Source organism: Dasypus novemcinctus, chromosome 27, assembly GCF_030445035.2.
Source record: "Dasypus novemcinctus isolate mDasNov1 chromosome 27, mDasNov1.1.hap2, whole genome shotgun sequence".
In the NCBI taxonomy this organism is placed as follows: Eukaryota; Metazoa; Chordata; class Mammalia; order Cingulata; family Dasypodidae; genus Dasypus; species Dasypus novemcinctus.
The window spans coordinates 26,987,726-27,013,108 of NC_080699.1; the positions used below are offsets into that span (position 1 = coordinate 26,987,726).

General features: G+C 49.9%; 1 protein-coding gene across 2 annotated transcripts in view; it reads left to right on the top strand.

Moving 5' to 3' along the window:
- Positions 1 to 25,383, top strand: part of GRIK4 (glutamate ionotropic receptor kainate type subunit 4) — a 453,432-nt gene that overhangs the window by 391,314 nt on the left and 36,735 nt on the right. For both annotated transcript variants that reach the window (XM_058289034.1, XM_058289035.2), the window contains one exon: positions 19,764 to 19,877. In XM_058289034.1, coding sequence (XP_058145017.1) covers positions 19,764 to 19,877 — 114 coding nt within the window. The remainder of the gene's footprint in view (positions 1 to 19,763; positions 19,878 to 25,383) is intronic.

A 25,383-nucleotide genomic window follows, 5' to 3' on the forward strand; every position in this document is an offset into this window, starting at 1 on the left:
CTGCTAGCCTTGGTTCTTTCACCCTGTCTTCCCCAGGGGTACGAATTCTATTCCTGAACCTGGGGTCAGGACCCTGCTAACCCTGCCGATGTATTTTCCGGCCTCTGCCAACAGTGCCTGCCCCGGCTGCATTGACTCAACATTGCTTATAGCTTCACAGCACTCACCTTCTATAGGCATAGAACCTCCAAGTATGGTTGTTCAGGTTGTATATTGTGCAAGGGGTGCTTGGGACCTGAAACCCAGCCCTCAGTCTGCTCACCAATCATGTGCTGTGGCGTGAGGTTGTATTCACCTGCAGATGTTCTTCCTACAAAGATGCCTTCGACTTGCCAAGTCATTTGCCCTCGAAGTCCACTGTGGGGATCACATTTTTATAATTCTAGGAATAAGGCCCTGTGTATAAAAATAATATGATACCCTACCATGGGATATGTGCAAAATGGAAGCGTGCACAGAATTCCAGAAGAGCAGAAAGAAGAAAGGAGACAGATGGGCTGAAAGTAAGGCTTTAGGGTAGAACTGGCTATAATAATAATAATAATAATAATAATAATAGCTACTATTTATTGAGTATCTGCTACCTGCCAGGCATTTATTACGCATCATTTCCTCTCCATACAACAACCCTACAGGGTGAATATTAGCCTTCACGTTATATTGAGGAAGAAGCTGAAGTTAACTGCTTCCCAGAGAGGCTAACTCAGAGGCACACAGCTAGCAATCAACTGACCTGGGATTCCAACTGGCCTGACACCCGAGGCCATGGGTATTTCACACCTCGTGAGGCCCCTGTGGAAAGTTACATTCAAGAGGGACCTGGATGGACAGCTTAGGAATTTGTCATGTGGACAAACGGGCATGAGTTCGAAGCAGAGGGAACTGTGGGGGCAAAGACTGGGAGTCTGAAATATATGCCAGGTTTTAGGAAGATACGCAGGGCCGTGTCGTGGTCAAAGGGCCGTCGGCAGCTTGAAGTAATGCTGGAAAGGCAAATCGAGGCCAGGCCATGAAGCGCAGCATAGACCAGGGCAAGGAGTTTGGACTGCTACTGAAGAGGGGGTGTGTGTGGGGGGGGCGAAGAGTCATGAGTTTCTTAAGCAGGGAAGGGACATGACTAGCTCTTCAGTGTAGGAATAAACTGCAGAGCAGTGGTTCTCAAAATGTGTTCCTTGAAACAGCAGCATCACTTAGGAACTTGTCAGAAATCCACATTCTGGGGCGCCATCCAGAACTACGGAATGAGAAACTCCAGGGTAGGGCCCAGCAAATAGCATCCTACCGGTTCCCCCAGGTGATTCCGATGCATGTCACGGGCCCCTGGTGTAGTTTAGTGGATCAGTGGCGTGGAAGCAGAAGCCAGGGCAGAGGCTGTTGAATAATTCAGTTGAAGACTTGAGTGATGGTGGCGGCAGTAGGATTCGAATGGCCACGGGGATTAAATGGGCCTTTCAGAGGTAAATGGGCGAGACTTGAGTACTGAATGGGGGAGAACAGGGAAGGCTCCAAATGGACTCCTGGTCTCTGCTTTGGATGACAGGTGGATGGTGAAGGCATTCACTGAGAAATGGGGCATGGAAAAAGAGTAGCTTCAGGTGGCAAAGATGAGGAGGACACGAGGGGGCCTGAAGCTTGGCAGTGGAGAGGCAGTAGGTTCCATGGGTGAGGAAGGCAGGCGAGATGGCAGAGCTGGCCATGAGTTCCGTTTGGGAGTCATCAGCATCCGGGCAGTGCTGAAACAGGGGTAAGGTACTCTCCCCTGTCCTCAAACCTTTTTCCTCCTGACTGGTTGCCCAGGGTCCCTGCTCTGCCAGCTATGGGTTGTGCAGGCTTGGACAGATGGCCTAACCTTGCCAACCACCAGCTTCTTCATCCTTAAAATGGGAATAAGAGCACCCGCCCCCTGGGTTAATGTGAGAAATAAATGAACTATAACAGCTGTGATGTGCCAGGCATGTAGCCACTGCTCCATGACTGTTAGTTCTTGCCTCTCCTCCGTGATGTCCACCCTCTCCATGGAAGGCTCCGTCCACACTTCCCCCTCTGGCCTAAAGCTCGTTTCCTTGGCCTCCCCCACATCCGACCCCAAGCACATGTACCTGCACCCGTGTGTCCGTGTGCTCCACTGCCATGCCCTCCCCTAGAACGAGGGCCACCCTCTGCCAGGCTGCCTTGCGTCCCTCCCACCTTGCCACCTCGTGCCTGGAGGCTACAACAGCATAACTTACCAGCACGGAACTGAAGCCCCACAGGTCCACCTTGACCCTGAAGTAGGGTGCCTCCCAAAGGTTCTAGGATCATGGTGGTGGCCTGCTGTTCTGGCCCCTCTCTGCTTGCTCTCTGCAGGTAAAGGTGGCCCAACGTGCAGAAGTTCCCTCCAGAGGGAGGGGGTCTCTGTGCCACCTCTTGTGGGAGGAAGTACCTCTGTTAGGTGACAAGGTGGTGGCAGTGGTGGAGATCCCACTTGTCCTCTTGGGCTTCAAGAAAAATACACTGAATTGGAAGTCAGGGCCTATCCCTGAGCCTTAAATTAGGACCAAAATCTTCCTGGGCTACTGTTTGTCTACTTGTTAAAGCTTTACTGCCATGTCCTGCCTTGCATCAGCCACAATTTCACCCAATAGCTTTACAATCTGGAAGGACTAGTCAAGAGCCCATGGCCCTGCCTCTCCCACCCCTTGGCCCTCACTCACTGTGCTCCAGCCCCACTGGCCTTCTCCTGGTTCCTTGGACCTAGCCTCGCAATCGTGGCCATTGGCCTTCGGCCTTTCCATTTGCTCTTCCTCCTAGGAAACACCAGTCTCCCCAAGTCCCCCATTGACTGTTTCTTCTCATCATCTAGTTCTAAGCCAGAAATCATCTCTTGCAAGAAGTGTTCATTTCTTGCCACCCTCAGGGACCCCCATCCCCTCTCCCAGTCACTCTCTACCGTATGACGTTGTTTTATTGTCTTCAAAGAAATCATTGCCAGCTCAATCGTCTTGCTTACTGATAGGAATATTTGTTTATAGTCTGTCTCCCTTCACAAGAACGTAAGTTCTCTGAGATCAAGAACTATGTCTGTCTTACTCGTCCCTGCATTGACAGCACCTGGAGCAATCCCTGGTGCAGGCCACACTCAGTGATTAAGGGGTGGATGGATAGATGGATGGGATGGGATGCAGTGAAGGCATGTGTAAGAGAACTAGCCATTGCAGCCATTGTTCCCGAGAAACTTAGAGCCCGGGCAGAGAAGCCTATTGGGTTGACCCCTGGGACTGGCCACAGGGAGAGCAGCCCAGCAGGCTGGGGCTGCAGGACATGGTTGTTTCCCTGGGGCCACCCTCCCACGGCAGCCCTGGGGTGCACACCCTTCCCCTAAGTCCCTGCCTCCCCTCCCTGGACTCTGGTTTCCCCAGCTCCCCCAGCTCCATCCCGCTGCAGGTTCAGCCCCACCCACTGCCCACACCATCTTTTCTTGAGCATGAAGAACTTACGCAGCCTCAGGCCTCTTTCCTCTCCCCAGGGGACGGAACATCCTGGGTTAACTGTCTGACTCCAGGATGGACCCCAGTCTCCTGCCTTGTTCCCCACATCATAGCTCCTCTGCTTCACTCTTTGAGCTTTAATTGGCCTAGCTGGGTAGCTGCTCATTGTTGTTGCGAGCGCCTTATAATGACCCTTCCCTGGTTGTGGTCACTGGCTTTGCTTGAGTGTGTGTGTTTGGGGGGAAGTTCCAGCAGCCTGAGCAAAATAGAGCAGGCACCCAAACCACCTGTCTGGACTTCAGAGTAACCTTGCCTGAGACCCCATATGCTGCGTTCAAGTGCTTGTAGCTCCCAGAGCTGACCTTTAGCCAGTCCCTTGGCTGGAAACTATTCTAATGTTAGTAATGGGCAACATTTGTTGAGCACCTACTATGTGCCAGATACAGTGCTGATTGTTTTACAAATATTTTCTCATTTAATCTTTGAACAACCTTAGAGGTAAAGTATTAACACCTCCCATTTTATAAATCAAAAAACTGGGGCTGAGAGATTAAGTAAATGGGCCCAAGTCACATGGCTGGGAAGTGGCAGAATCAGAATCCAGCCTCTGGTCGGTCCCCAGCGTGTCATCTGCTGTGCAGAGCTGCCCTGGACACTTCCCATGTTTTGCCTTTGTTGAGACACCTTGGCCATCAAACCCTGCTGCCGTGGCTCCCTGCCCGGCCCCAGCAGGCAGGCACTGTTCATCTCTTGCCTTCCTGGGATTAAATAGCTCTGCTCCAAGGAGCCTCAAATGTGACAGGTCCCTCTGTCCACTGGCTTCCCTCCCTCACTGAAATGAATTTGCACCAGAAGGTCCTGTGGCGTTCAGCTTGCTCGCTGCCATAGCTTGGACTCGCCATCTCGCGGTTCCTGGCCAGAATCATTATATGCTCTTGGGGGGGGCTTATTCGCAGACAATTTTTCTTGCCATCCTATAGCTTGTTAGGAGCAGCTGACATCCCACCATTCGTCAGGGCGAGAGTGAAGCCAGGCGCAGTCATGCCAGCAGCATTGGCAGCTCCAGAGGCTGCCCCCGAGAGCCCTGCTTTGGTACAGCCATCCCAGAGCCTACGGAATGCTTCCGTCTCTTCTGCAGCTCTCAGATATGTCTTTTGCTAGATGACAAATTCTCATGCCCCAGCTGTGTCTACACTTGCAATTGAGGCAACCAAAAGAAGGCCTAGATCCTTTTAAATGACAGCATGTGTCCAGGCAATGAATTTGGACAACTCAGAAAGACACTGTCGACTCTTGCCCAACAGGTCCCTCACCAAATCCAGGGGACCCCCGAGAAGACTTGGAAGAAATGGGATGTGATGGCCATGTCCTGGATGGCAGCGGAACAGTGGTCCAGGGGCTTGGCAGGCTTCCAGGGGGTGGCAGACAGGGGGGCACAGGCAGGAGACCAGAGCAGAGGGTTGGGAGGCATCAGTGAGTACAGCTAATGTGCAAGCTTGTGACTCCCTGGCCAGTGGTGAAGGGGAAATAAGAAGGAGCAAATCAAGTGTGGGCATTTCACCTTCAGAAAACACTGCCAGGCAGGATGGCACAGCCCAAGGCAGAGGCCAGGCTTCTGGGATTTGAGGAAATGAAGAGAGGATGGAAGCAAGATTTCAGAATCAGGAACAGCAATATAAAACAATAGTAGTGAACATTTATGTGCCAAACCCTGACATTAACTCATTTAATCCTCACAACAGCCCCATGAAGTAGAAACTACTATCATTCATAGTTTACTCATGAGTAAACAAGTTCAGAGAGGCTAAGTAACTTGCCCAAGCTCACACAGCTAGCAAGAGGCAGACTTAAGTCCTGGGGTCATATGGTAATGGGTGGTTCACACCAAACACTGTGGAATGGTGTTGAACCTGGGGCAGACGGGCCTCCCTCTTCGCTGGGTTTTAAAAACTCTCTGGGGGGCCTGGCAAGTGCTGGAGGGTGATTGCAGCTCCCAGCAGGAAGGCGCAGTCTCCTCCCTAGAGCTTTGCCTGGTGTTTGGCCAACAGAAACTTGGGCCTTCTGGGAGTGTAATGATCTGTTCAGCTATTTGGACCAGACGAGGGATTTGGGCTTTTCTCCATCCAAATGCACATGTGAATCCAGCTAAAATGTACAGCTGTTCATGTTGCCCCTTCTTGAGTTAGAAGCTGTTTTTAGTTTGCCAAAAGTCTGCCGATGCAAAGTACCAGAAATGTTGATTTTTATAAAGGGTATTTATTTGGGGTAAAAGCTTACAGTTCCAAGGCTTTGATAAGTCCAACTCATGGCACCGTAAGAGGTGCTTTTACACCCGAGTCAGCTGCCATGTGAAGCAAGATGGCGGGCGGTCCCTGCCTGGGCTTCAGCCTTCCCCTCTGGGCTGTACCGTCTCCCCTCGAGCTGCTCCGTGGGCCCAGCCTCGTGGAGCCGGGAGTGATCCTGTAGTCCCCTCTCTCCTGGCATAGTGCTGGTCTCTTCCCGGTTCTCCTATATAAGATCTGCTGTTCCGCTCTCTTCCCAAGCTCAGTTGGAAGCTCTCAGGCAAATGGCTCATCTCTCCCCAAGGCCTCAGCTGTTCGAGCCTCTCCTTTCTGTCACATGGCAGGATCAAAAATGGCAGCGCTCTCTCTTCCTGTGTCTGTCTGAGTGAAAATCCATTTATATCAGACCCAGCAAGGGGTGGGGTTTCAACCTGAGTCACACTTCATTGATGTAGTCTGATAAAAAGCCCTACAGCAATTTTACCAAGTAATCTACTCAATGACCCTTCAGCTGAATTGAATGCAATCAAAGGGTATCACACCCAGAAGAATAGGTTAGTTTACAAACAAAAATCTTTCTCTTTGGGGGATTCATAATCTCAAACTGCCACAGAAGCCATTCAGATGTTTAAAGAGAGATGCTCAGTGGGCTCCCCATGCCTGAGCAGACCTTCCTCCCAGGTGTGATGTCACCTGCCCGCAACACAGTTCATGAGGCCACTACAGCTCCTTGTGGGACCATCGGGGATTTTATGTGAGCCTTTACCATGGTATGGCCATGGTAGCCAAGCTTTGCTTGGATCCACTCTCCTACTTGAAAAATCACTTAACTTAAAAAAAGACATTTTTATTGAAGTATAATATAGATACATAAAATTGTCCAAATCCATGAGTGTCAGCTCAATAAGTTATCACAAAGAGAACATATCTGTGTAATCACTGCCCAGGTCAAGAAATATGCCATCACCTGCACCTAACCCCCCACTACTACATCCCCCCCCTCCCCCATCTCTACACCTTCCTTCTTCCCCAAAAGTAACCACTAACCCAGCTCCCAACACCACTTAGCTTTCTTGAGCCTCACTGCCCTCATCTCTAAATAGGATATTGCTGCTCTTAGAGGTGGTTGTGGGGTTCAAATATAACCTCCCACAAAAGAATTGTTGGTGTGTAATTATAGATGGGCACCCCTCTGAAGTTGACCTAGTCCACTCCTTCTCACCAGGAATTGTAGCCAAAGGCTTCCAGCCATGTCTCTGACTTTCCTCTTCAAAGATCTGCAGGAACCCCTGAGAAAATGCCCTCCTGACCTCTGCAATGGTTTCAACTTGTGCCTATGCTGATAAGAAATGAGGAAAAGCCTAGAGCTGTACAGTTGGTGGATCTAATTGGTCAGATAATTGCTCACCCTTCCTGGTGCAGCAGGGCAGCTCAGGGGCAGGTCTCCGAGGCTGACCCAGGGCCTCCCTTCAGTCCAGCAGGAGCAGTGAGGAAGAGAGAAAGCCAGGGAGGGCCTCATGGCTGGGAAGAGAGAGAGGGCAAAGGGGAGACTTCTGGAAGTTCTCTATGGCTGTCGGCAATGTTTCCAGCCATCGGTGGTGCTCTCTGTCACCCAGCGTACACAGTCCTAATAACAGGCCTTTGAATCACACCATTGCTAATTACAGGGCTGAGAAGTGGAAGAGAAATAAAAGAAAGACAACACCATGAGCTGGTGGTAATGTCAGATTCCTACAGCAGCAGCAGGCACTTGCCTGAGCCTGCCTGAGCTTGCTTCACACAGCCCCCTGCACAGGCCTGCCACCAGAGCCCCTAGTAGGTGGAGAGTTGGCTTGGCCAGTTCAAGATCCTGCTTGGAAGGTCAGAGCTGCAAGTTTGATACCCACCTGGTCCAGTTAGCTTGGCTCAATGCCACGGCCCCATGCTGCATCCTGCTAGCTTCTTTGGCAACTAGTGAGCTTGGGGGACTAGAAGAAGAATGTGGGCTCATGGGTAGAATTCAGTGCCTCTTATCACATGGCTTATTGATGACAGTATTGTCATCCAGCCCGAGGTTTGATCAATTCGATCAGGAAAAGAGGGACATATGCTTCTGAAAACCCAGATAGAATCCTGTTTCATTTCTTCATCTGATGTGTAAATTATTGCCTGATCTTCAGAAAATCAGGCAATGGGGTGGCAATGGTGGCGGCCTGGGGAGCACAGGCTTGGGAGGGCTCCACTGCACGTGCTGTAACGTTTCTAGATCCAACTCACTTCTATTTCTTTCTTCATCTCAGCTACAGAAATTCTGTATGACATAACAAATACATATTGGTTTCCCAATCATGGGATCTTTTGTTCACTCTGATGTCTCTGAAACAGTGACTTGTTTTTTAAAAATGGAAAATGATCCTCTAAATTACAACAAAATAATAATGGCTCACCCTTGTATAACATTTCCTATGCTCCTGGCACTGTTCTAAGCTATATATCCACTCATTTAGTGGCTAAAGCCATTTACATGGCTCTATGAGGTATGTACTATCATTGTCCCCATGTTACAGATGAGGAAATGGAGGTAAGGGGAGGTGAAGTAACATGCCTAAGATCAGTGACTAGTAAGTGGCAGAGCTGGTCCTAGAGGTCCTAGAGGTCCTATCTCTCAGTCAAAACACTGCACTGAAAGTTGCACCCCCAGCTCCGAGTCAAGGTCAGAGAATAGCATGGATTGAGCTCCTCCTCCCACTGATGATTCATCTGACTATACCTTCATTCAGCAAATATTTATCTCATGCCTACCATGTGCCAGGCCCTGTTCTAGACTCTGGAGATACATGATAGATGAGGTAGACAAGAGATTCCTGCCCTCGCAGAGCTTGCATTCTAGACAGCCAATAAATAGGTAAATCAATAAGTAAACAAGGCAATTTTAGATCGTGGTATTTGCTGTGAAGGAAATAAAATGAGATAATGAAAGACAGCGTGTCGGAGACAGGGGCACATTAGATGGGCTCTCAGGGGAAGCCTCCCTGGAGACATGACTTTGGAGCTGAGATCTGAACAGTGAGAAGAAGCCAGCAGGACCGAGGCCAGGGCAGAGCATTCTATGGAGAGGAAAAAGTTAGCGCAAAATTCTGGATGGAGATGACCCAGTTCACAAAACAAGACAGAGGTCAGTGCGGCTCGAGTGTGGAGAGTGAGCAGCGGGATGATGGCGAGCGGTGGTGAGGAGGTGGGATTTTATTATCAGTAAACTGGGGAGTCTCCATGGGTTCCTTGCTGAGATGTTCCCAAGCCCAAAGGTCTGAGGGTAGAATTAAGAGAGTCCGTAGACTTCGAAGGGAAAAATTGACGTGTATGTGTTTTTCTAAATTCAAGTGGAAATGTAGTACCTCCTTCAGGTATGAATGCGGCACCCCCCATGGCGGCACTAACAGCCTTTGTTCCTGAAGATGTTATTATATTACGGTGTCGCTATCCAACCCACCTCCAGCTCTTGTTACGTGAACAAGCGCATGTGTCACTATATCACCAAAAAAATGTCAGACTGTTTTGCTCATTACATTGCTATATGATCCTTTAAGAACGTTTTGAAGAAGGGCTTAATAGACCCCACCAGCCCATTTTGGAGATGGGGAAACTGAAGCTCAGACTTGAGGTCATTTGCTCAGCTGGTGAGCGACAGAGCTGGGGTTCAAAGCTACGCCTGCCTGACCCCAAAGGGCAAGAGGGGCGTGGGCCAGTGCATGGGTGACTGGGACAAGAGAGCCAAGGTACACAGTGGGTGCTCGGCCGCCCGGCCCACCTTGGAGCCCTGGCCACGGGTCTTTGCCTGTGAAGAAACTGCCAGTCCCTTCTTTCCTTAAGTCTGGTTATTTCCCAAAAATCTGCCCGCCTAGGCCAATAGCACAGCCCTGCATTAAGTCAACTAAATATTTCATGGGGATTTTAATTTAATTCTAGAGAAGTTCATCCAGCCCTGGGAGTCAACTGTCACCTCGAGAAATAGCACCAGGGAGCACTTGGACTGACGAGTGGCACTGCCACTTCCCGGGAGCACCAATGTGTCCCTGAGCAGCAATTCCGATCCCCTCCGGCCCGGCCTGTGGGCGGGGGAGAGATCCTCCAAATTTGGGCTCAGATTGGTTTGCAAAGACTCTGAGCGAGGCCACCTTGGGGGTTTAGTGGTGCAACCTGGGGGGAGGCCTGCATGCGTGCCGGTCCCACGTGGCCCTCTGGGTGCTCTTCCTTCGAGAAGGAGGGACAAGGGGTGGGGTAGGCTCCACTTTCCCCAGTGGACAAGGACCCCGACATTCTGAAGGTACCACATGGGCACCCCTGCCCCTCCCCCCCAGAATTTAAGAATTTATCTGCCCCCGGCCCCCGCAGGTGGAGCGGGCAGACAGCCTGCGCCGTGGGCAGGGGAGCAGATGTGCGCCTTCCCCAGGCTTGCGATTAGGGCGTCTAAGCGATCACTCCTGCCGGCGCCGAGCCAGGAGTGGGAGGGAGCCTCCCTGGCTCCCAGATCCCATTGCCGTGCAGCACGGTGACCCCGGTGAGTCACGGCCAGCGTCCAGGGCCCTGGAGATGTGGGGGTGGCAGGGGAGGGAGAGAAGCGCTGAGCAGGTAAAGCACCAAAGCACCGGAAGTGAGCCATCATCTCAGGCAAAATGGGCTGCCAGGCAGATGTTGATCTGCCTGGAGCGGCGCACCAGGCCTGGCACCTCGGGGAATTTGGAAACAGTTCCTCCTCGGAGCTGTCCTCCCTCCGCTGGTCCCCAGCCCAGCCGCGCCTGTCATCTCGGATCCTTCCCGGGGCGGAGTTAACAACCCTCCGCTGGCTGTGGCAGCCGCTGTGAGCGTGGTGCGGGCGGAGCCCTGTCCTCTCCTGCTTGGACTCCCCGCCCCCTCCCCAACGCTGTCCAAGGCATCCCAGGGAATAGGGCCTGGGGTGGGGGCAAGGGGAGGAGGGAGTCCCCTGGGGGTCCAGGGCTTCAAATCTTCCCCGGGATGAGAAGGAGGGACGCCTGGAGCATGACCGGGTCCAGACAGAAGGTTCTGGCTTCCTGACACAACCCACTGCGTAAAGGCACCTGTCCGGAGTCAGCCCAATTCTGCCGTCAGCAAGAAGGGGCCTTCACAAGGCCGGTCAAGACATGGGTCGGCCCCCAGGAGGCCACGCTTAGGGCTGGCGGCACCAGCTGTGCAGCAGGGACTTGCTGTGTGCCCACACTGGGAAAGGTGCAGCAGTGAGAAAGCGGAGTGCCCAGTTCTGGGACTCCGTCCAGGCGGGCCTGCAGCTAGCTTTCTCCATGTCCACCGTGTGCACTTGAGTCAACCACTAACCTCTCTGGGTCTCAGTTTCTTTGTCAGTGAAATGGGGCCAATGACATTTATATGCTAAATTTTTAAAGACCTGGTCCCTGCCTCAAGAAACTGATCATCTAACGGGGAGATAAATTGTGCACACAAATGCCAGCAACCAGCACAACAATAATAGAGCATTTATCGAATGTTCCTTTGTGCCAGGCACTGTTCTAAGAGCTTTGCATGGGTTGTTCATTTAATTCCCACAGAATCTCCGTAGGATAGGAACTATATTATCCCATTCATGGACAAAGAAACTGAGGCACAGAGAAGTTACGCCCTTTTCCCAAGGTCACACAGCTGGTAAGTGGCAGAGGTGGAAGGTGGGGCCTGTTCCAGTACAAGGCAGTTGACAGTAGATGCCTGGCACGTGGTTCAAGCAGTGTGGTGTCTCCTTTGGGGATTGAGATGAGGTAGAGCTTATTCCAGGAAGCTGCATCACAGATGGTTTTATGGCAGAGGTAACATCTGAACGGACCTTGAAGGGTGGGTGGAGTTGGTGATTGGACATTCCAGGTGGAGGAAATGGCATACTCAGAGTTGTGTCTGCAGGGATGTACCAAGTGCGTCTGAGTGGGCTCACCTGGGCAGGCTGGGGGCTGGTTGGGGGGGGGGGAGGTAAGGCTCAACTTGAGGGCAGACCCACACGGCTGAGCTAGAGGGGTGGGAGTCGTGGGAGTGTAGTTATCATAGGGTAAAAGTGAATTTTATTAGAAGAAACAGTATCAAGAGCCATCCTTTACTGAGCACCTGCTATGGACCAGACCCCAGGCTATGTCTGTTATGTGCATATCTCATCTCACAACAACCCATTTTACAGATGACAAAAGTGAGCTTATAAACCTACCCAAGTTCACCCGGTTAGTAACTGGCAGGGCCAGCATTTGAACCCAGATTGGTTTGGTGCCTGTCACACGCAGTGCAGGTGGAGGGAGGGAGGCTGTGTCCTTGACTCCGGCCTCATTCAGGAGCGCCAATCCTGGGCTGGACAGAGTGGCCAGCTAGGAGGACGAGGACTGGAAAGCCCCCCCTAGACATTGGGCATTGTGACGCAGAGGTCGTTGCTGACCGTGTCTGGAGCGACACTGACAAAGTGGTGGGTGGACATCAGCTTGCCCTGAGTGGAAGGCTTAAAGAGCAAGAACACAAGGCTACAAATGAGGATGGCTCTTTCTTGCTCCACTTAAATCTTTTTTTCCTTCACTCAAGCCAGTTGAAGTCATGGCAGGGTCAGGATGCAGTCTCTGATGCCAAACTGTCTGGGCTGGAATCCTGGCTCTGCTACTTACTTGCTCTGCAACCTCAGGCCAATTACTTAACCTCTCTGTGCCCCCATTTCTTCATCTGTAAAATGGGGTAATAATAGTACCCTACCTCATAGGGCAACGGAGAGCACTGGCACTCAGGAAGCCCAAAGGATTCGCCGTGTCATCATTACACACCTGTGGGCCCCTCTGTGCTTAAAATACTCCAGGGCCTTCTGATTGCGCTTCAAGGTATCGGGTCTTTGGTCCCTGCCTTCTCTCAGCCCCGGTGTTACCAGATTCTATCTAGGTCCTTGGCTAGGCTGCAGAAATGAATTTCAAGAACATGCCAGGTGAGTTAGGCCAAAAATTTATTCAGGTCCGGAGGGAAGAGAAATGGGAGAAAGTAACAGAGCAGGGGTCTCAGGTAGAGAGGAAGGGGGTGAAAAGGGATGAAGAGGGCTGATTTACAAGCTACACTTCCCCAGTGTAGATTATAAGTTCCCAGGGTTACTCGCATGGCCACGTGGCAGAGGGAAAATGGCGAGGACGGCGCACAGAGGGCAGGACGGGTCCGCAGGCGAGAGAGCAGGGCGAGAACCCGCGCACAGGCCTGTGCCTGGCCTTTAAACTGTTCACTTGCTAACGGCAGGGGAGGGGGCTCCAGCTGTTTGCTGTTTTGACTGATTACCCCACCCATCACTCCTTAGTGAGGACCCAGTGATAAAGTCCCTAGGGAACATCCAGGGCTTTTCTTTGCCTCCAGAAGTCTTTGTTCTGGATAGCAGAATTCTAGGGGTGGGGTCTTCCAGCAGCCGTCTTGGGGTTACTGATGTCCACGTGGACTCTCTGCCAGGTCCGACATCTGCCCATTAATTCCCTGTCTTACTAGCCTGCTTCACTGGGATGCACCAAGCTCCCCGCTGCCTCGGGGCCTTGCCGCATGCTCTCCCTTTCCACTCACGGGCTTTCTCCTGTTCAGGCAGCTTTGGCCCTCCCAGACTCTGCCAAACACCCCTTCTCTCCCTTGTCACGGTGCCGCCGCTGAGGCCCTTGAAGTACTTGCCTCAGTTGTAAGTGCATGGTTTGGTTCTGACAATCTGAAAAATGCCTGCCTCTTTTCCTGGACTCTGCTGTCGGCACCAGGTCTGTTTGTTACCACAGGCCTGTTTGTTTCCCCGGCACCCTGCACTGTGCCTGGCACAGGGTGGAGAGAAAATAAAGAGGGGTCAGTGAACACGAGGAAGTAAAGCGTGGCAATAAAGAGGAAGGGATGGCAATGGCCAGGCAGGGCCATGGGTTCTGCAGGCAAACTCAGCCCACCCTGAGGTCCCATACTCAGGCAGAGCCCACGGCACGACGCTTCTTGGGGTCTCGATGAATGCAGTAGCTCTATGTCATCCTCGGCCCAAATCCCCCAGCAGAGCCAAAGCTGCCTAATCTTTCCCAGAAAGTCCCAGGCTGGCTGGACTCAGAGTGCCCTCCTCTCTGGGTATTTGCAGCTAATGCCTGCCCCTCTTTCACAGCCTCAGGCCTGGCATGCTTGGAATTCAGTAAGCCTTTTCAATATACAGAGGATCTCCAGAGACAATTACCTTGGAATGAAGGTTTCCAGAAATGCACAGTACAACCTGATTCTGTGTAGCGTTTTCTCATTCCAACTGGATCCTCCCAAAGCTTTCCAGAGTTAAATAATGCAATTACAGAGTTAAATAAATGACAGCAAAGAATGTGAGGCCCTACTGCGTCTGGGCAGCAGGTGAAGCGAGATACGTGCAGAAGCGACTTACAACAGAGTTGAAAGCTGTTGGCATGGAAGGGCCAGCTGGCTTCCCCAGGGGAGAGGACTCCAGGGGCTGGGGGGGGAGGGGGCAGGGACCGTGGGGGAAAAGCCAGAGATAAAAGGTCTGGAAGATGATCAGAGATGGGATGGTGGATCCAAGACTTCAAAGCTAGCTGGGGCTGTCATTGGATCAGCTCTCCCCAGAGGAGAATCGTTTGACAAGGAAGGGATGATGAAGAAGGGCCGAATTTCCAAGCTGGGCGTCAGTTTTTTCCCTAGAGTTTTCCCAGCGATGAGACAAGTTGAGGCCTGGGAGTGTCCCCATGTGGGTCTGCAGAGTTGGACATTGGGTCCACACAGCTGTACGTGTGTCCAGTCACTGGGAAAGGTCGCCAGAGGCCAAGCGTCAAAGGGCCTTGTCGAGTAGTCAGCCCACGAGTTGTGGAGCAGGCCTGCCCTCCCCAAACACTCACAACGCACTGTGGGCTCAGCTGCTTTCTCCAAGAGGCCCTTGTGGGGATCATCAAGTTCATCATCATCACCATCACCCTTGGCAACATCGTAGCAGCAGACACTTACCAGGTACTTACTTGGAGCCAGGCTCAGGCTCAGCATTGACGGGCATTGTCTCATGCATCTCAACAACCGTAGGAGGTAGGTACTGTTATTTTCCCCATCTTACATGTGAGGAAACTGAAGCTTGGAGACATTAAATGACTTGCCCAAGGTCACACAACAAATAGGTATCAGAGTCCAGGCAGGTCTCTCTGATGCTGAAGGCTGAACTCTCGGCCACCTACTCTATTGCCTTAACAGCCTCTTATATGTCTGGCAGCACTCTACAGTTTGTAAAGCTCTTCCACCTCCGTCCTCTCCTGACCCTTACAGCATATCAATTGGCAGGCATCGCCCCATTTTAAAGCTGAGAAAATGAGGCCGAGAGAGGGTCAGTGAGATGTTGAAGGCCCCCTGGTCAGCAAGAGGCAGAGCCTGCTCCTCTGGCTGGTGGTGTCCACCCCTTTCCCATCCTCGTTGCCTTCGCTGCCGTGTGGAGGGAGGCAGGGGCCGAGGCCAGCGGAGGTCGCACAATGGAGCAGGGCCGCTGCCGAGGGCAAAGGCAAAATGTTTGCTCCTGAAGGGAGGAAGCAAGCGTTTAAATGGGGAGGGAGACAGAGGAAGGCTTTGTGTAATGACTTGGCTCATCGGGGACCGGGTGCCGCTGGCTGTCAGACCCCCTCGTTGTGCCATCTGCAGGGAAGTTCAGGGTGGGCACAGCAGGTTTTGGGGGGATGTAGACCGGCACCTGCTGTGCACACGCCGCCTCCTGCTTCGTCCCAGCCGGGGCCCGTCGGAGAAGAGCAGCAGCCGCACAGGGCCTTCAGGCTTTGATAGCAGTGGCGGCGGTGGCGTGACCCCTATTAAACTCGCCGGGGCCAGTGACAGTGTGTTTTGGAAGTCCCCTCCAGGCTGGTGGCAGCCTGTCCTCCCCTCGTAAGTTCCTCAGTCCTCCAGGAGATGAAAGGGGGAACCTCTCAGAGGCAGAGCACAAAGCTCATCAAAGAACGGTGTCCATCCAAAGTGGGGAGAGGAGAGAGTGCGCGGGAGTGTGTTTATCCACACCTGTGGGTGTGCGCGCACACACACACACACACACACACACACACCCCTCCGTGACCAGGAACAGACATCTATGGAATTTTCCGCCAGTTCCCTTTCCAGCCTTCTGTTCTTCCAACAGATGCCTGGCTGGGGCAGTCCCGACCCTCTCCAGTTTCCTACGCCCCCCGGGCTATACTTCTAAACCCGCGCCCTGCAGAGGGTGCACCTTCCTGCCCTTTCTGGCCCCCCTGCCTGGGGCCCCTACCAGCGGCTGCTCTTTGCTGCCTGGTCTGCCGAAAGGTTTCCATCTCAGAGCTCATGCAGCATCCGATTCTGCCGACAGCCACCATCCTTGGAGCAAAGTGGGGGTCCATTAAACCTCCCCTAGCCAGGCAGGAAAAAAGGCCTAAAAGCTGGGGTTTTAGAGCTAGAAAAGAGCTGAGCGAGCATCTGGTAGAACCCTTTCCTTGTACGTTGAGGACACGGAGACCGGCAGAGGGGAGGAAATCGCCCACGGTCACAGGATGAATTTGGGGGACAGCCTCAGTTGGAGCCAGCCCTTTTGACGTCCTGTTGGCCCTGCCCCTTGCAAAGTCCAGAGGAGTGGAGGGGCTTGGACGGAGCCGTGGTGGCGGCCGCTCTTCTCTCAGCCTCCCCCGCCAGAGGTGACTCGCCTCCTTGCAGTCCCAGCCTGCTTTCGCTCCTAGTTTGGTTTCATGGCACATTATCTCCGCCTTGGAAAAGCGTCTTTTTAACTAAGGTAAAATAAAATGAATGCACGTCTTTGGGAATAATTTGATCCCACGAGATTGTTGGTGATGCCCCGGGGTGCAGTGAAGCCAAGGTGGATAATTATTGTTCTGCACCGAGTCAATTAAATGTAAAAAACAGCAACCGCAAAACCTCCAAGTTTTCTTTTTGCTCGTCACTGCCCCTTCCTGTCTCATCCTTCCTCTCCGCCTCCCCTGCCCCCAACTTACTGGGGAGACAAGAAGAGGGGGCAGGGAACAATGAGGCAGCGAGGTTTGGCACGAAGCAGGTGTTCTGTGTGTCTACCTGGCCCAGCCTGGGGACGTGTCCTTGTGAACAGGCAGAAGCCCCGGTCTGAGCTTACAGACCTCTGCCTGTGGTACAAGGTCATTCCACCTGCACTTGGGAAAACACCCTAGCAGGGGGCCATCACTTAGCCTTCCCTCCTACTGGAATTCTTTTACCATAATGCCTTTGTTGGCCAACTTCTGTAAACTTTCTAAATCATATCTGAATTTTAATCCAAAATTTGTCCTTTCTGAAAGGAAGCTGAGTGGGGGCGAGGAAAGAAACATGAAGATAGAGGTGCTTACCTTGGTTTTGTTTGGGGTTTTTGTTTTTGTTTTTTGTTTTTCATAACCAGAGAGAAGACTGGACCATGTGTTTCCCTCTTGGCCATTTTATGTTTTGTTTTTCTGAATCTTCCCTTCATTTCCTTCATTCCAGCCCATTGAAATCTTATTTCCTCCCTGCAAGCTACTGAGTTGCCATCAACCTGTACACAGCAGGTTGACGGTGGACCTGCTGGCCTTTGGGTGGGATTCTGCTATCATACACCTGTGCTTGCAAGCATGGGACTCAAGTCAGTGCCACTGTCATCGAGGGGCTGAGGCTCTGAAAGGCCCAAGCAACCCCTAAAGAGTCCCCGAAAATGTTGCTAGCCATCGCCTAATCAAACCTCACTCTCGAACCCGAGGGTTGGTTTCCTTGATACCGGTGATCAACACTTCCTTAAGGAGCACAGAATGAGTACGATAAGTCATTTGCGCTTTTCATTTTTTATTAAAAATCTCTTACATCTGTACTCTAGTTTCTCTTAAGCCTGCCCTCATTTTATAAGGCCCCGAGTTTATTAACCTGGGCTGCATCTGGCGGCTGCCTTAACTGATTGCACATGAATTGGGAATGGAGAGTTGGGATTGAGATGTTGAAGAAACTGACCTTTGCCAATGGGTTTATCCTTCTTAAACATAAATCATAAATCCCCTTGGGTGTAAAATGAGAGCCAGTGTGCCTGTCTCCCTACTTTCTTTGCAAAGATTTAATGAAAGTCATATTATATAGTGGTGTGTTTGTGTGTTTATATGTACACATGTATACACACACATATACCCAGTGGAACTAACTGGCCTATTAGTTGGGAATCCAGCCTGTGATGCAGGCTATAAAAAATGGCTTTTAAATATTAGTATGTCAGAATCACCTGGACTACTTGCTACAAATACAGATTCCTAGGTCCTACCACCAAAGAGTCAGATCTGGGAGTTCTGGGATGGGACATGGGAATGTGCATTTTAATAAATCTCACAGGTGATTCTGATGCTGGTAACCCATAGGCCACATTTTGAGAATCGCTGTTAGTGAACTGCTTAAAAAGATTCTAGCACTGTCTTAGCCCCACACCCTGGGTTTAGAGATGAGGTTAAGAAAACCTAGAGAAATGAAACAACTAGTGTAGATCAGTTAGAGCAGAGCCTCAACTAGACTTGAGTACCAGCTCTGGGCTTTTTCCAGTGCTCCATAGATAGGAGAGAACTAAATGAATGGCCAAAATAAATGTTGGGATTATCTATAAATCCGTCTTGATTTTAAATGCAATGTGCTGGGTAGGTTTCCCGATCAAACAGCAAGTTTCAAGTCCTTTTCTAAGACTCAGATTATTTTGCATGAAAGTCTGGTTTAGGTCCGAATCAAGTGTCACTGTGCCAGCCCACCGCTTCAGCAGACCGGACCCCGGAAATGAAGGTGCATGGGGCTTGGGCTCCCTGGCCTCACTGAGCACATCGGGAAGCCACATGCCCACCCTTGGGCCCCAGCACTTGGTCCACACTGTTCTCCTAGCACCAGCTGCTTCCCTCTCTGCCTCGCCCATCACTCGGCGAAGGCCCTTGCACGCTTTCCTGCCATCCTGGCACCTGGGAACCTCCACACTCCAGTGGCACCAAGAAGCAGGCAGAACCCTACTAGAGGCGGCCAGCCTGGGGCTTGTCCCCTTGGCTCACCCCACAGTCCCCTTCCCAGGGATGTGTGCCCTCTCCCTAGTCATCTTACTTTCCACCCTCTGTCCCAGGCTACTCCCTAATACTTTTTCTTGTTCAGTAGAAGAACCAGCCAGGTGATCTCCAGCATACTCTTCAAATGTAATAAAGGTGATTCTAATGATTGGACTCCATCTTTCTCAAAGTAGACCTATAGGAAGTGGGTGTCCTTTGCAACAGGATGGATTTGAGCTAGATACAAGGAAGAACTTCCTGATGGAGAGGAGTAGAGGTGCAATTTGGAGGCAGACTAAAGAAGGAAACTTCCGCAGAACCAATTCTGGCTATTTGCATTTCTGAAAGGGGCCAGCAGTGGTTCTCAGGCTGCAGCTTGTGGCACCAGTATCTTCACCTCCACAGCAACACGAGCGGCCAGCGAGCCTGGGGGCTGAGTTCCAGTCCCAGCTCTGGCAAGGACAAGCTTTGTGACCTTGGGCTACTTGCTCAATTTCTCGATCTCACTGTCCTCACTGCGAGATAAAAGGGGTTGTATTAAATTGTCTCTAATTTCTATGGCTCCATCATTTTCATTTCTCCCTGTAACTCCCTGGCCATGGTGTCTTACACACCACAGGCACCCAGGGAACTTTTGTTGATAAAGTAGTAAGTGGGATAAATAACCAAATAATCAATATTGAGAACCCAGGAGCCCTTTCTGCCAGTGTTCTCCTCCCAACGCCTTCCCCTGGGACACTCATACTGCCTCTGGACTGTTGGGAAGGAGACCCACTGTTTTTTAGTGGATTCAGAGAGATCTAACCTCATATGGATGTGTTGTAGCTTCAATGTCCATCTCCTTTCCTGAGTGAGCATTCAAATCTTGGATCTGCTGGATCTGCTTAGAGTCGCTCCCAGAGCTGAGATGTGAGCCCAGGGTGATGTGACCCCAGGAGCATGGCCTCTGGTGACAAGCCCCTGGGCCCCGTCTCCCCCGGCCACCCCCACTGACGGGCTCTCTCTGCTCCTTTCAGAAAGCAGATCTGGCGGTGGCAGGCCTCACCATCACTGCGGAACGGGAGAAGGTGATTGATTTCTCTAAGCCATTCATGACTCTGGGAATTAGCATTCTTTACCGAGTTCATATGGTAAGAGACTTATTTTATAAGCATTTATGCCGTTCAAGTTATTTGCATGCAAACACTGAGTTATATGGTAATAATGAGTGACTCATGGAAATATTTAGATTTCAAGACTTAAATGCCAATGTGCTGGGCTATATTTTCCCCCATCAGCTGTGTCGACTTGCAAGCAGGAGGGATAGAAGAGCCGCACTTGCGGGCTTTTCAGTAAACATTGCTTCTGCCTCTCTGAAGAGGGGTGGCCAGGAGGGATTGGTCAACCCTTGGTGTATAGCATGTAGATGACCAATCTTTGGTCACTCTGCTTCCTCCTCAGGGGTGGGGGCCCCAGCCCAGATAGGACCCCCCAGCAATTCTCAAGCACTTCCTCAATTGCAGGTCTACCTTGGTCCACTCCACTCATCGCATCTGGGGGTGGAATGTAGAATCCTGCCTCTCTTGCTAATCTGTGCTGGTGAATGCAGAGCAGATAATCTAACATCACTTATCACTGACCCGTCCCCACTTCTGCATCCCTTTAAGAAGAAAAATACTTCCCTGACTGGGGTTGGCCAGAGTGCGTGTCAGAGTGAGTCTGTGAGAGCATGCCAAATGGGCAGCTGAGGATGGACATGACTCTAAAGTGGATGGAATGGTGGGGGAGTACCTGAAGTGACCTGGCTGCGTCTCATCTACAAAGCGGGTAATCGTGATTTTGCCAGCAACAGTCGGCTTTACCTATTTACCTTTCTGAACCTTCCATGCAAGCTGGCTCCAGGTGCACCACTATTGGATGTATTTCTCCAATATTGTAGTCACTGGGGGTGTCTGGGGGCCAGCTGCCCTGGTGGAGTCACAGCCTGCACCATGCCTGGGCCCGGGGGGGTCACCCCACATGCCTGATGAAGCGATCCTCCAGCTTGCCCACATTTTTCAATCTGCTTGCCCTTCAGTTTCCTCATTTCCAAAATAAGAACAACACATCCCACAGCATGGGTACCTGGTAGAGTGTCTGATGCCCAGGAGATGCCCATGAATGGGCGTCATTGTGAAAAGGGAGGGGAGAGGTCAGCTGAGAGGGAGGCAGAAAGTTGGCAGGGGAGAGAACAATCCTAAATCGACTAGACCTGGGGAGGCCTGATGAGCACACGTGTGAGCTGAACTTTGCTGTATCAGACACAAAGGAGGCATTAGCGTGATGCTGAAGGGTAGACTGGTAGAGTCCACCACGAGCTCCTCAATCTAAATTTATGCAGAGAAGCTATCTCTAATATAAGAATGTTAAGTTAATGAAATTAAAGTTGAACACTGGGTGTTAATTGTTACTATTAAAATATGAATTTTCTCTAATTCAAAGTCATCTTGGAGCCAAAACATGCTTAATTTAATGCCATTTATAATCTCCAAGGACCTAGAATCTCTACCTTAGCTCCACGTCCAGGAGGTTGCATGACTGATGAGTGGTTGTTATCGAAATGTGAGCATCTGGTGGCAATCAAACCTGTTTGAAATAATTAATCCAAAATGTAAGTGCCTAGTTAAGAATTATTGCAGAATCCTCTAAAATAATAAGTGTTGGCACGTGTGTCTCAGAAGTCTAAAGATAACCAGAAATACTTTGTGTATTTCCAGCTGTCTAAGATTATCTAGGCTTTTTCATGAACATGGACCATCAAGTGTTGATTGTAGATATTTCCTTCTTCCCAGCATTGGGGCGTAATCTCTGTTTCTGCTCGTATCACTAGGCCAAAATAAGAAGAGTGTTTGCTCTTTTCACCACCTACTCCCTGCCACTCAGGAGGCTGACTACGGATTCTGGCTTCAGCATTTGTTACTGTTGATCCATCCTGCTTTTGAAAACTCTCTCACTTCCTAGCATCCCAGGCCCCATTTTCTCCTGGTGCTCTTCAGCCTTCTCTGTCATCTCTGTTGATCCTCTTTCTCTCCAACCCCCTCCCCCACATGTCCTCATTCTATTCTACTTTCATTCTACCTTCTCTCTCTCTCTCTCTCTTTCTCTCTCTCTCTCTCTCTCTCTCTCTCTCTCTCTCTCTCTCTCTCTCACTCTCATCTCAACCACTTCCAAATCTGAAAATGTAGCCCTGACCTCTCCCCTGAACTCTAGGAGCATATTTCTAAAACATTACTAGGCATCTCCACCTGGACCTCTCACAGGCACCTCAAAAACAATGCCCCAAACTGCATTTGGCACAGTTCTCACTCAGATTTGTTTCTCCTTCTCTCCTCTGCCCCATCTCAGGCAATGACATCTCCATCCAGTCTCCTGAGTCATCTTTAACTTTTCTGGCCTCACACATTCCGTCACTCATCTCACCTCTAAATGATTTTCCAATACATTGTCTTTCCGTACTTCTTCTGCCTTGGTTCAGGGTCTCGTTATCTCTAAACTGACCTATGACCATTCCAGTGGTCTGGGTGCTTTAGGAGTGCAGGGCTGTTTCTTATTCATTCCTTTGTCCTCATTAAGGGACCGTAGCCTCTATACACATTCACTAAGAAACAGTAGAGGAAAAAATCATGGACTCAGGAGTTACACTGTCTGCTTTTATTTCCAGATCTGGCATTTATTAACTACACGATACATGTGTCTCAGTTTCTTCACCTGTAAAAATGGGTTGCCAAGTGAATTAAATGTGAGGATACATATGTAATGCACTAACCCACAGTGCCTGGCATACTATATGCACAATAAATGTGTATGAATTGCTTCCCATGCCAGCCAGCCTCCACCCTGTAGCCTGAGTTGTTTTTAATACAAATGTAATCATATCAGCCTTCTGCTTAAAATCACTCACTGGCTGCCCATCACTTTCAAGAAAAAGTTCAACCTTCTTAGCATGGAGAATAAGACCCATTTCCAGGTCATTGCCTGCAGGCTCCTACACCTGTGTTACTCACTGCTTTCCCACCAGGTCAGTCTTTTCCTGCCTCCTTATCTAAGTTTATGCTCATCTTGCCTCTCAACCATTTAACTCTTCCCAAGTCTTCAGTACCCAGCTCAAATGACACTTGCTCATCCATGTGATTCCCCTAGATGGAGCCACTCGCCCCTCCTATACCTCTATTACAGCACTTGTATGTTGTATTGTATTATTCTTTGTTTATCTGTCTCTTCCCCAGTAGTCCTTAATGGGAGGTACATTTATGTAGACCATAAATCTTTGTGACATAACTTTTGTTATGGGAAATGTGGTTATCCTCAACCGTCAGTATTTACTTAATAAGAAAGGAAAAGAGGAGGAAGGGAGGGGAGGAGGGAGAGAATAAGGAAGTTCAGGCAGACCATGGATCCAGGATCCTGTGAGCAGTGAGCATCCTGCTTTCCTTTGTGGCTCCTGGTTGGGCAGAACCAAATCTCAGGGGCTGGGCTACTGTCCGGAGCTGTCTGGAACCCTGCAAGGCCAGGATTCTGAGAGGGACCTACCTAGGTTCGTTTTTTCTTCCTGACCTTTGCCCCACTGGTCCTGTGAACAAAAAGAGATGGGAGGCAGATGTTCTAGGCAGTCCAGACACATCTGCTCAGGCCTGGCTGTGGCTGCCACCTGAGCTCAGTGCTCTCTCCCTCCTGGATGGCTGAATATCCCACATACAACACAGCGCCCACCTAAGAAGGTTTCGGAAACCCCAGCTGGGACCAGATGAGCTTCCAGACCTACAGAGAGGGCTCAGTACAGCTACAGCCTTTAAAATATGGGGTGTCCCTTGGCATTCCAGGAATGGGAGTCCAGTGAAAGGGCATTTGAAATTCAAAACCGGCTTGATTTCTTGGCCATATTAGATCGTTTCTTCTCATTGATAAGTTCAGCACTTGGCATGGAAGTATAACTTCAAGGGCATCTTGCAGTCAAGGGTTTTATGGTGTTGTGGACATTGAGCTCTTCAACATCTGTGTGAATAGAGGGAGAGTGGTGTGAGAGACCAAGAGTGCTTATACGTGACATTAGAGACTTTCCCTCCTCCCTCCCTCCTTCCCTCCTCCCTCCTTCTTCCCTCCCTCCCCTCCCTTCCTTCCTTTTTTCCTACAGCAGCAATTTACCTAATGACGTTTTGCTCAGACTAAGATTGGTAAATTTGTATTCTTTAAGCATACACTGACTGGGATTAAACACTTGGCACCTGTAACCCCTAAATGGATAATCCATGTTGAAAGAATTCAGTATTGACATAGTCAAGGAGGTTGGGTGTATGTCCTGGATCTTTGCCTGTTAACTAACATCTGTCTGGCATCTCTTAATTTATGAGGCACTTTCACAGTCTCTTGTTCAACACAGCAATTCCCCAAGGCAGGTATTATGATTCCCATTTTACAGGGAAGGATTCTGAGATTCAGTGAGAGTAATCAGTGCAGTGGACAGAGAAAGGTCAGCTCAGTAGTGGAGACGGGAGTTGAAACCAAGTCTTCTGTCTTCAAATTCCAAACATCTCTAGCTACCTATCTTTTGAGTATAGTAGGTATATTTTTTATAGTTTCAAGAGTATGTGGTAGATGATTGTTCAAGATCCTTTGCAAACTGAGGGCACTATTTCTGCTTCCATATAGGGTCTCAAGCCAGTCAAAGCATCAGAGACTCCCTTAAAAATGTTAGCTTATCCTTTTTTCCCTATAATGGCCTACTCCACCATTAGTTAATGAATAAGAAAATGTTATACTCTGTCCTTTTTCTCTTTAATTTTTTTTTAAGAACAGAAGAGCAGACAGTGATTAAAAAGTGAGAGAGAAATAAATGCCAACATTAAATTAATGCATGGCATTTGCTGGATGTATTACCCATTTCTCAAGGAAGTTTGTTTCATTTCAAAAAGACTGTCTGGGAAAATGGAGAATGATGCTAAGTAAACCAGTGAATCATTTCTAATACTGCTTAATACTCTCTTATAAGAAAATAGAAAATGAATACAGTTCTATTCCTTAAAGCTAAGTAACATGATAGCCCATATAATGGAAATATGGATCCCTGAATGTATAATCATTCTAATATTGGTTATTTATTGCACATTTCTCTCTCAAGGAGCTCGAGTTGTTTTATTAACATTATATTAGTAATTCCCACATTCTCCTTTTGTATTGATCATGATGTTCCATTTTACAGAAGAAGAAAATGGCACCCAGTGAAGTTGAGTAGCTTGCTTAGGATCACTGATTAGAACTTAGGTCTCTTCATAGCAGATTTCCAACCAGCACAGTGAAAATAGATAAACTAGCATCTGGGTTATTTCAACAAAACAAAAAACCCATTTGAGCATTTCATGTGAAGAGGGATTAATTGCTTACTTCTGTCTTGCTCTTGGAGTCAGAGGTGGGATGCGCATGTTAAACCAAAATATTGGTGAGACAGTCCCCTGCAGATAGGCTGAGGGAGGCTGTCCACGGCCTCCTGGGGTGGAACAATAATTCACTTCCTTCTGCCTATCTCAGGAGAAGCCATGGAGACTGTATTCTCATCTCTTTCACCCTAAAGAGTATTGTATTGACCATTGACCCCTGATAGAAGTTGAATATGTCACAAGAAAC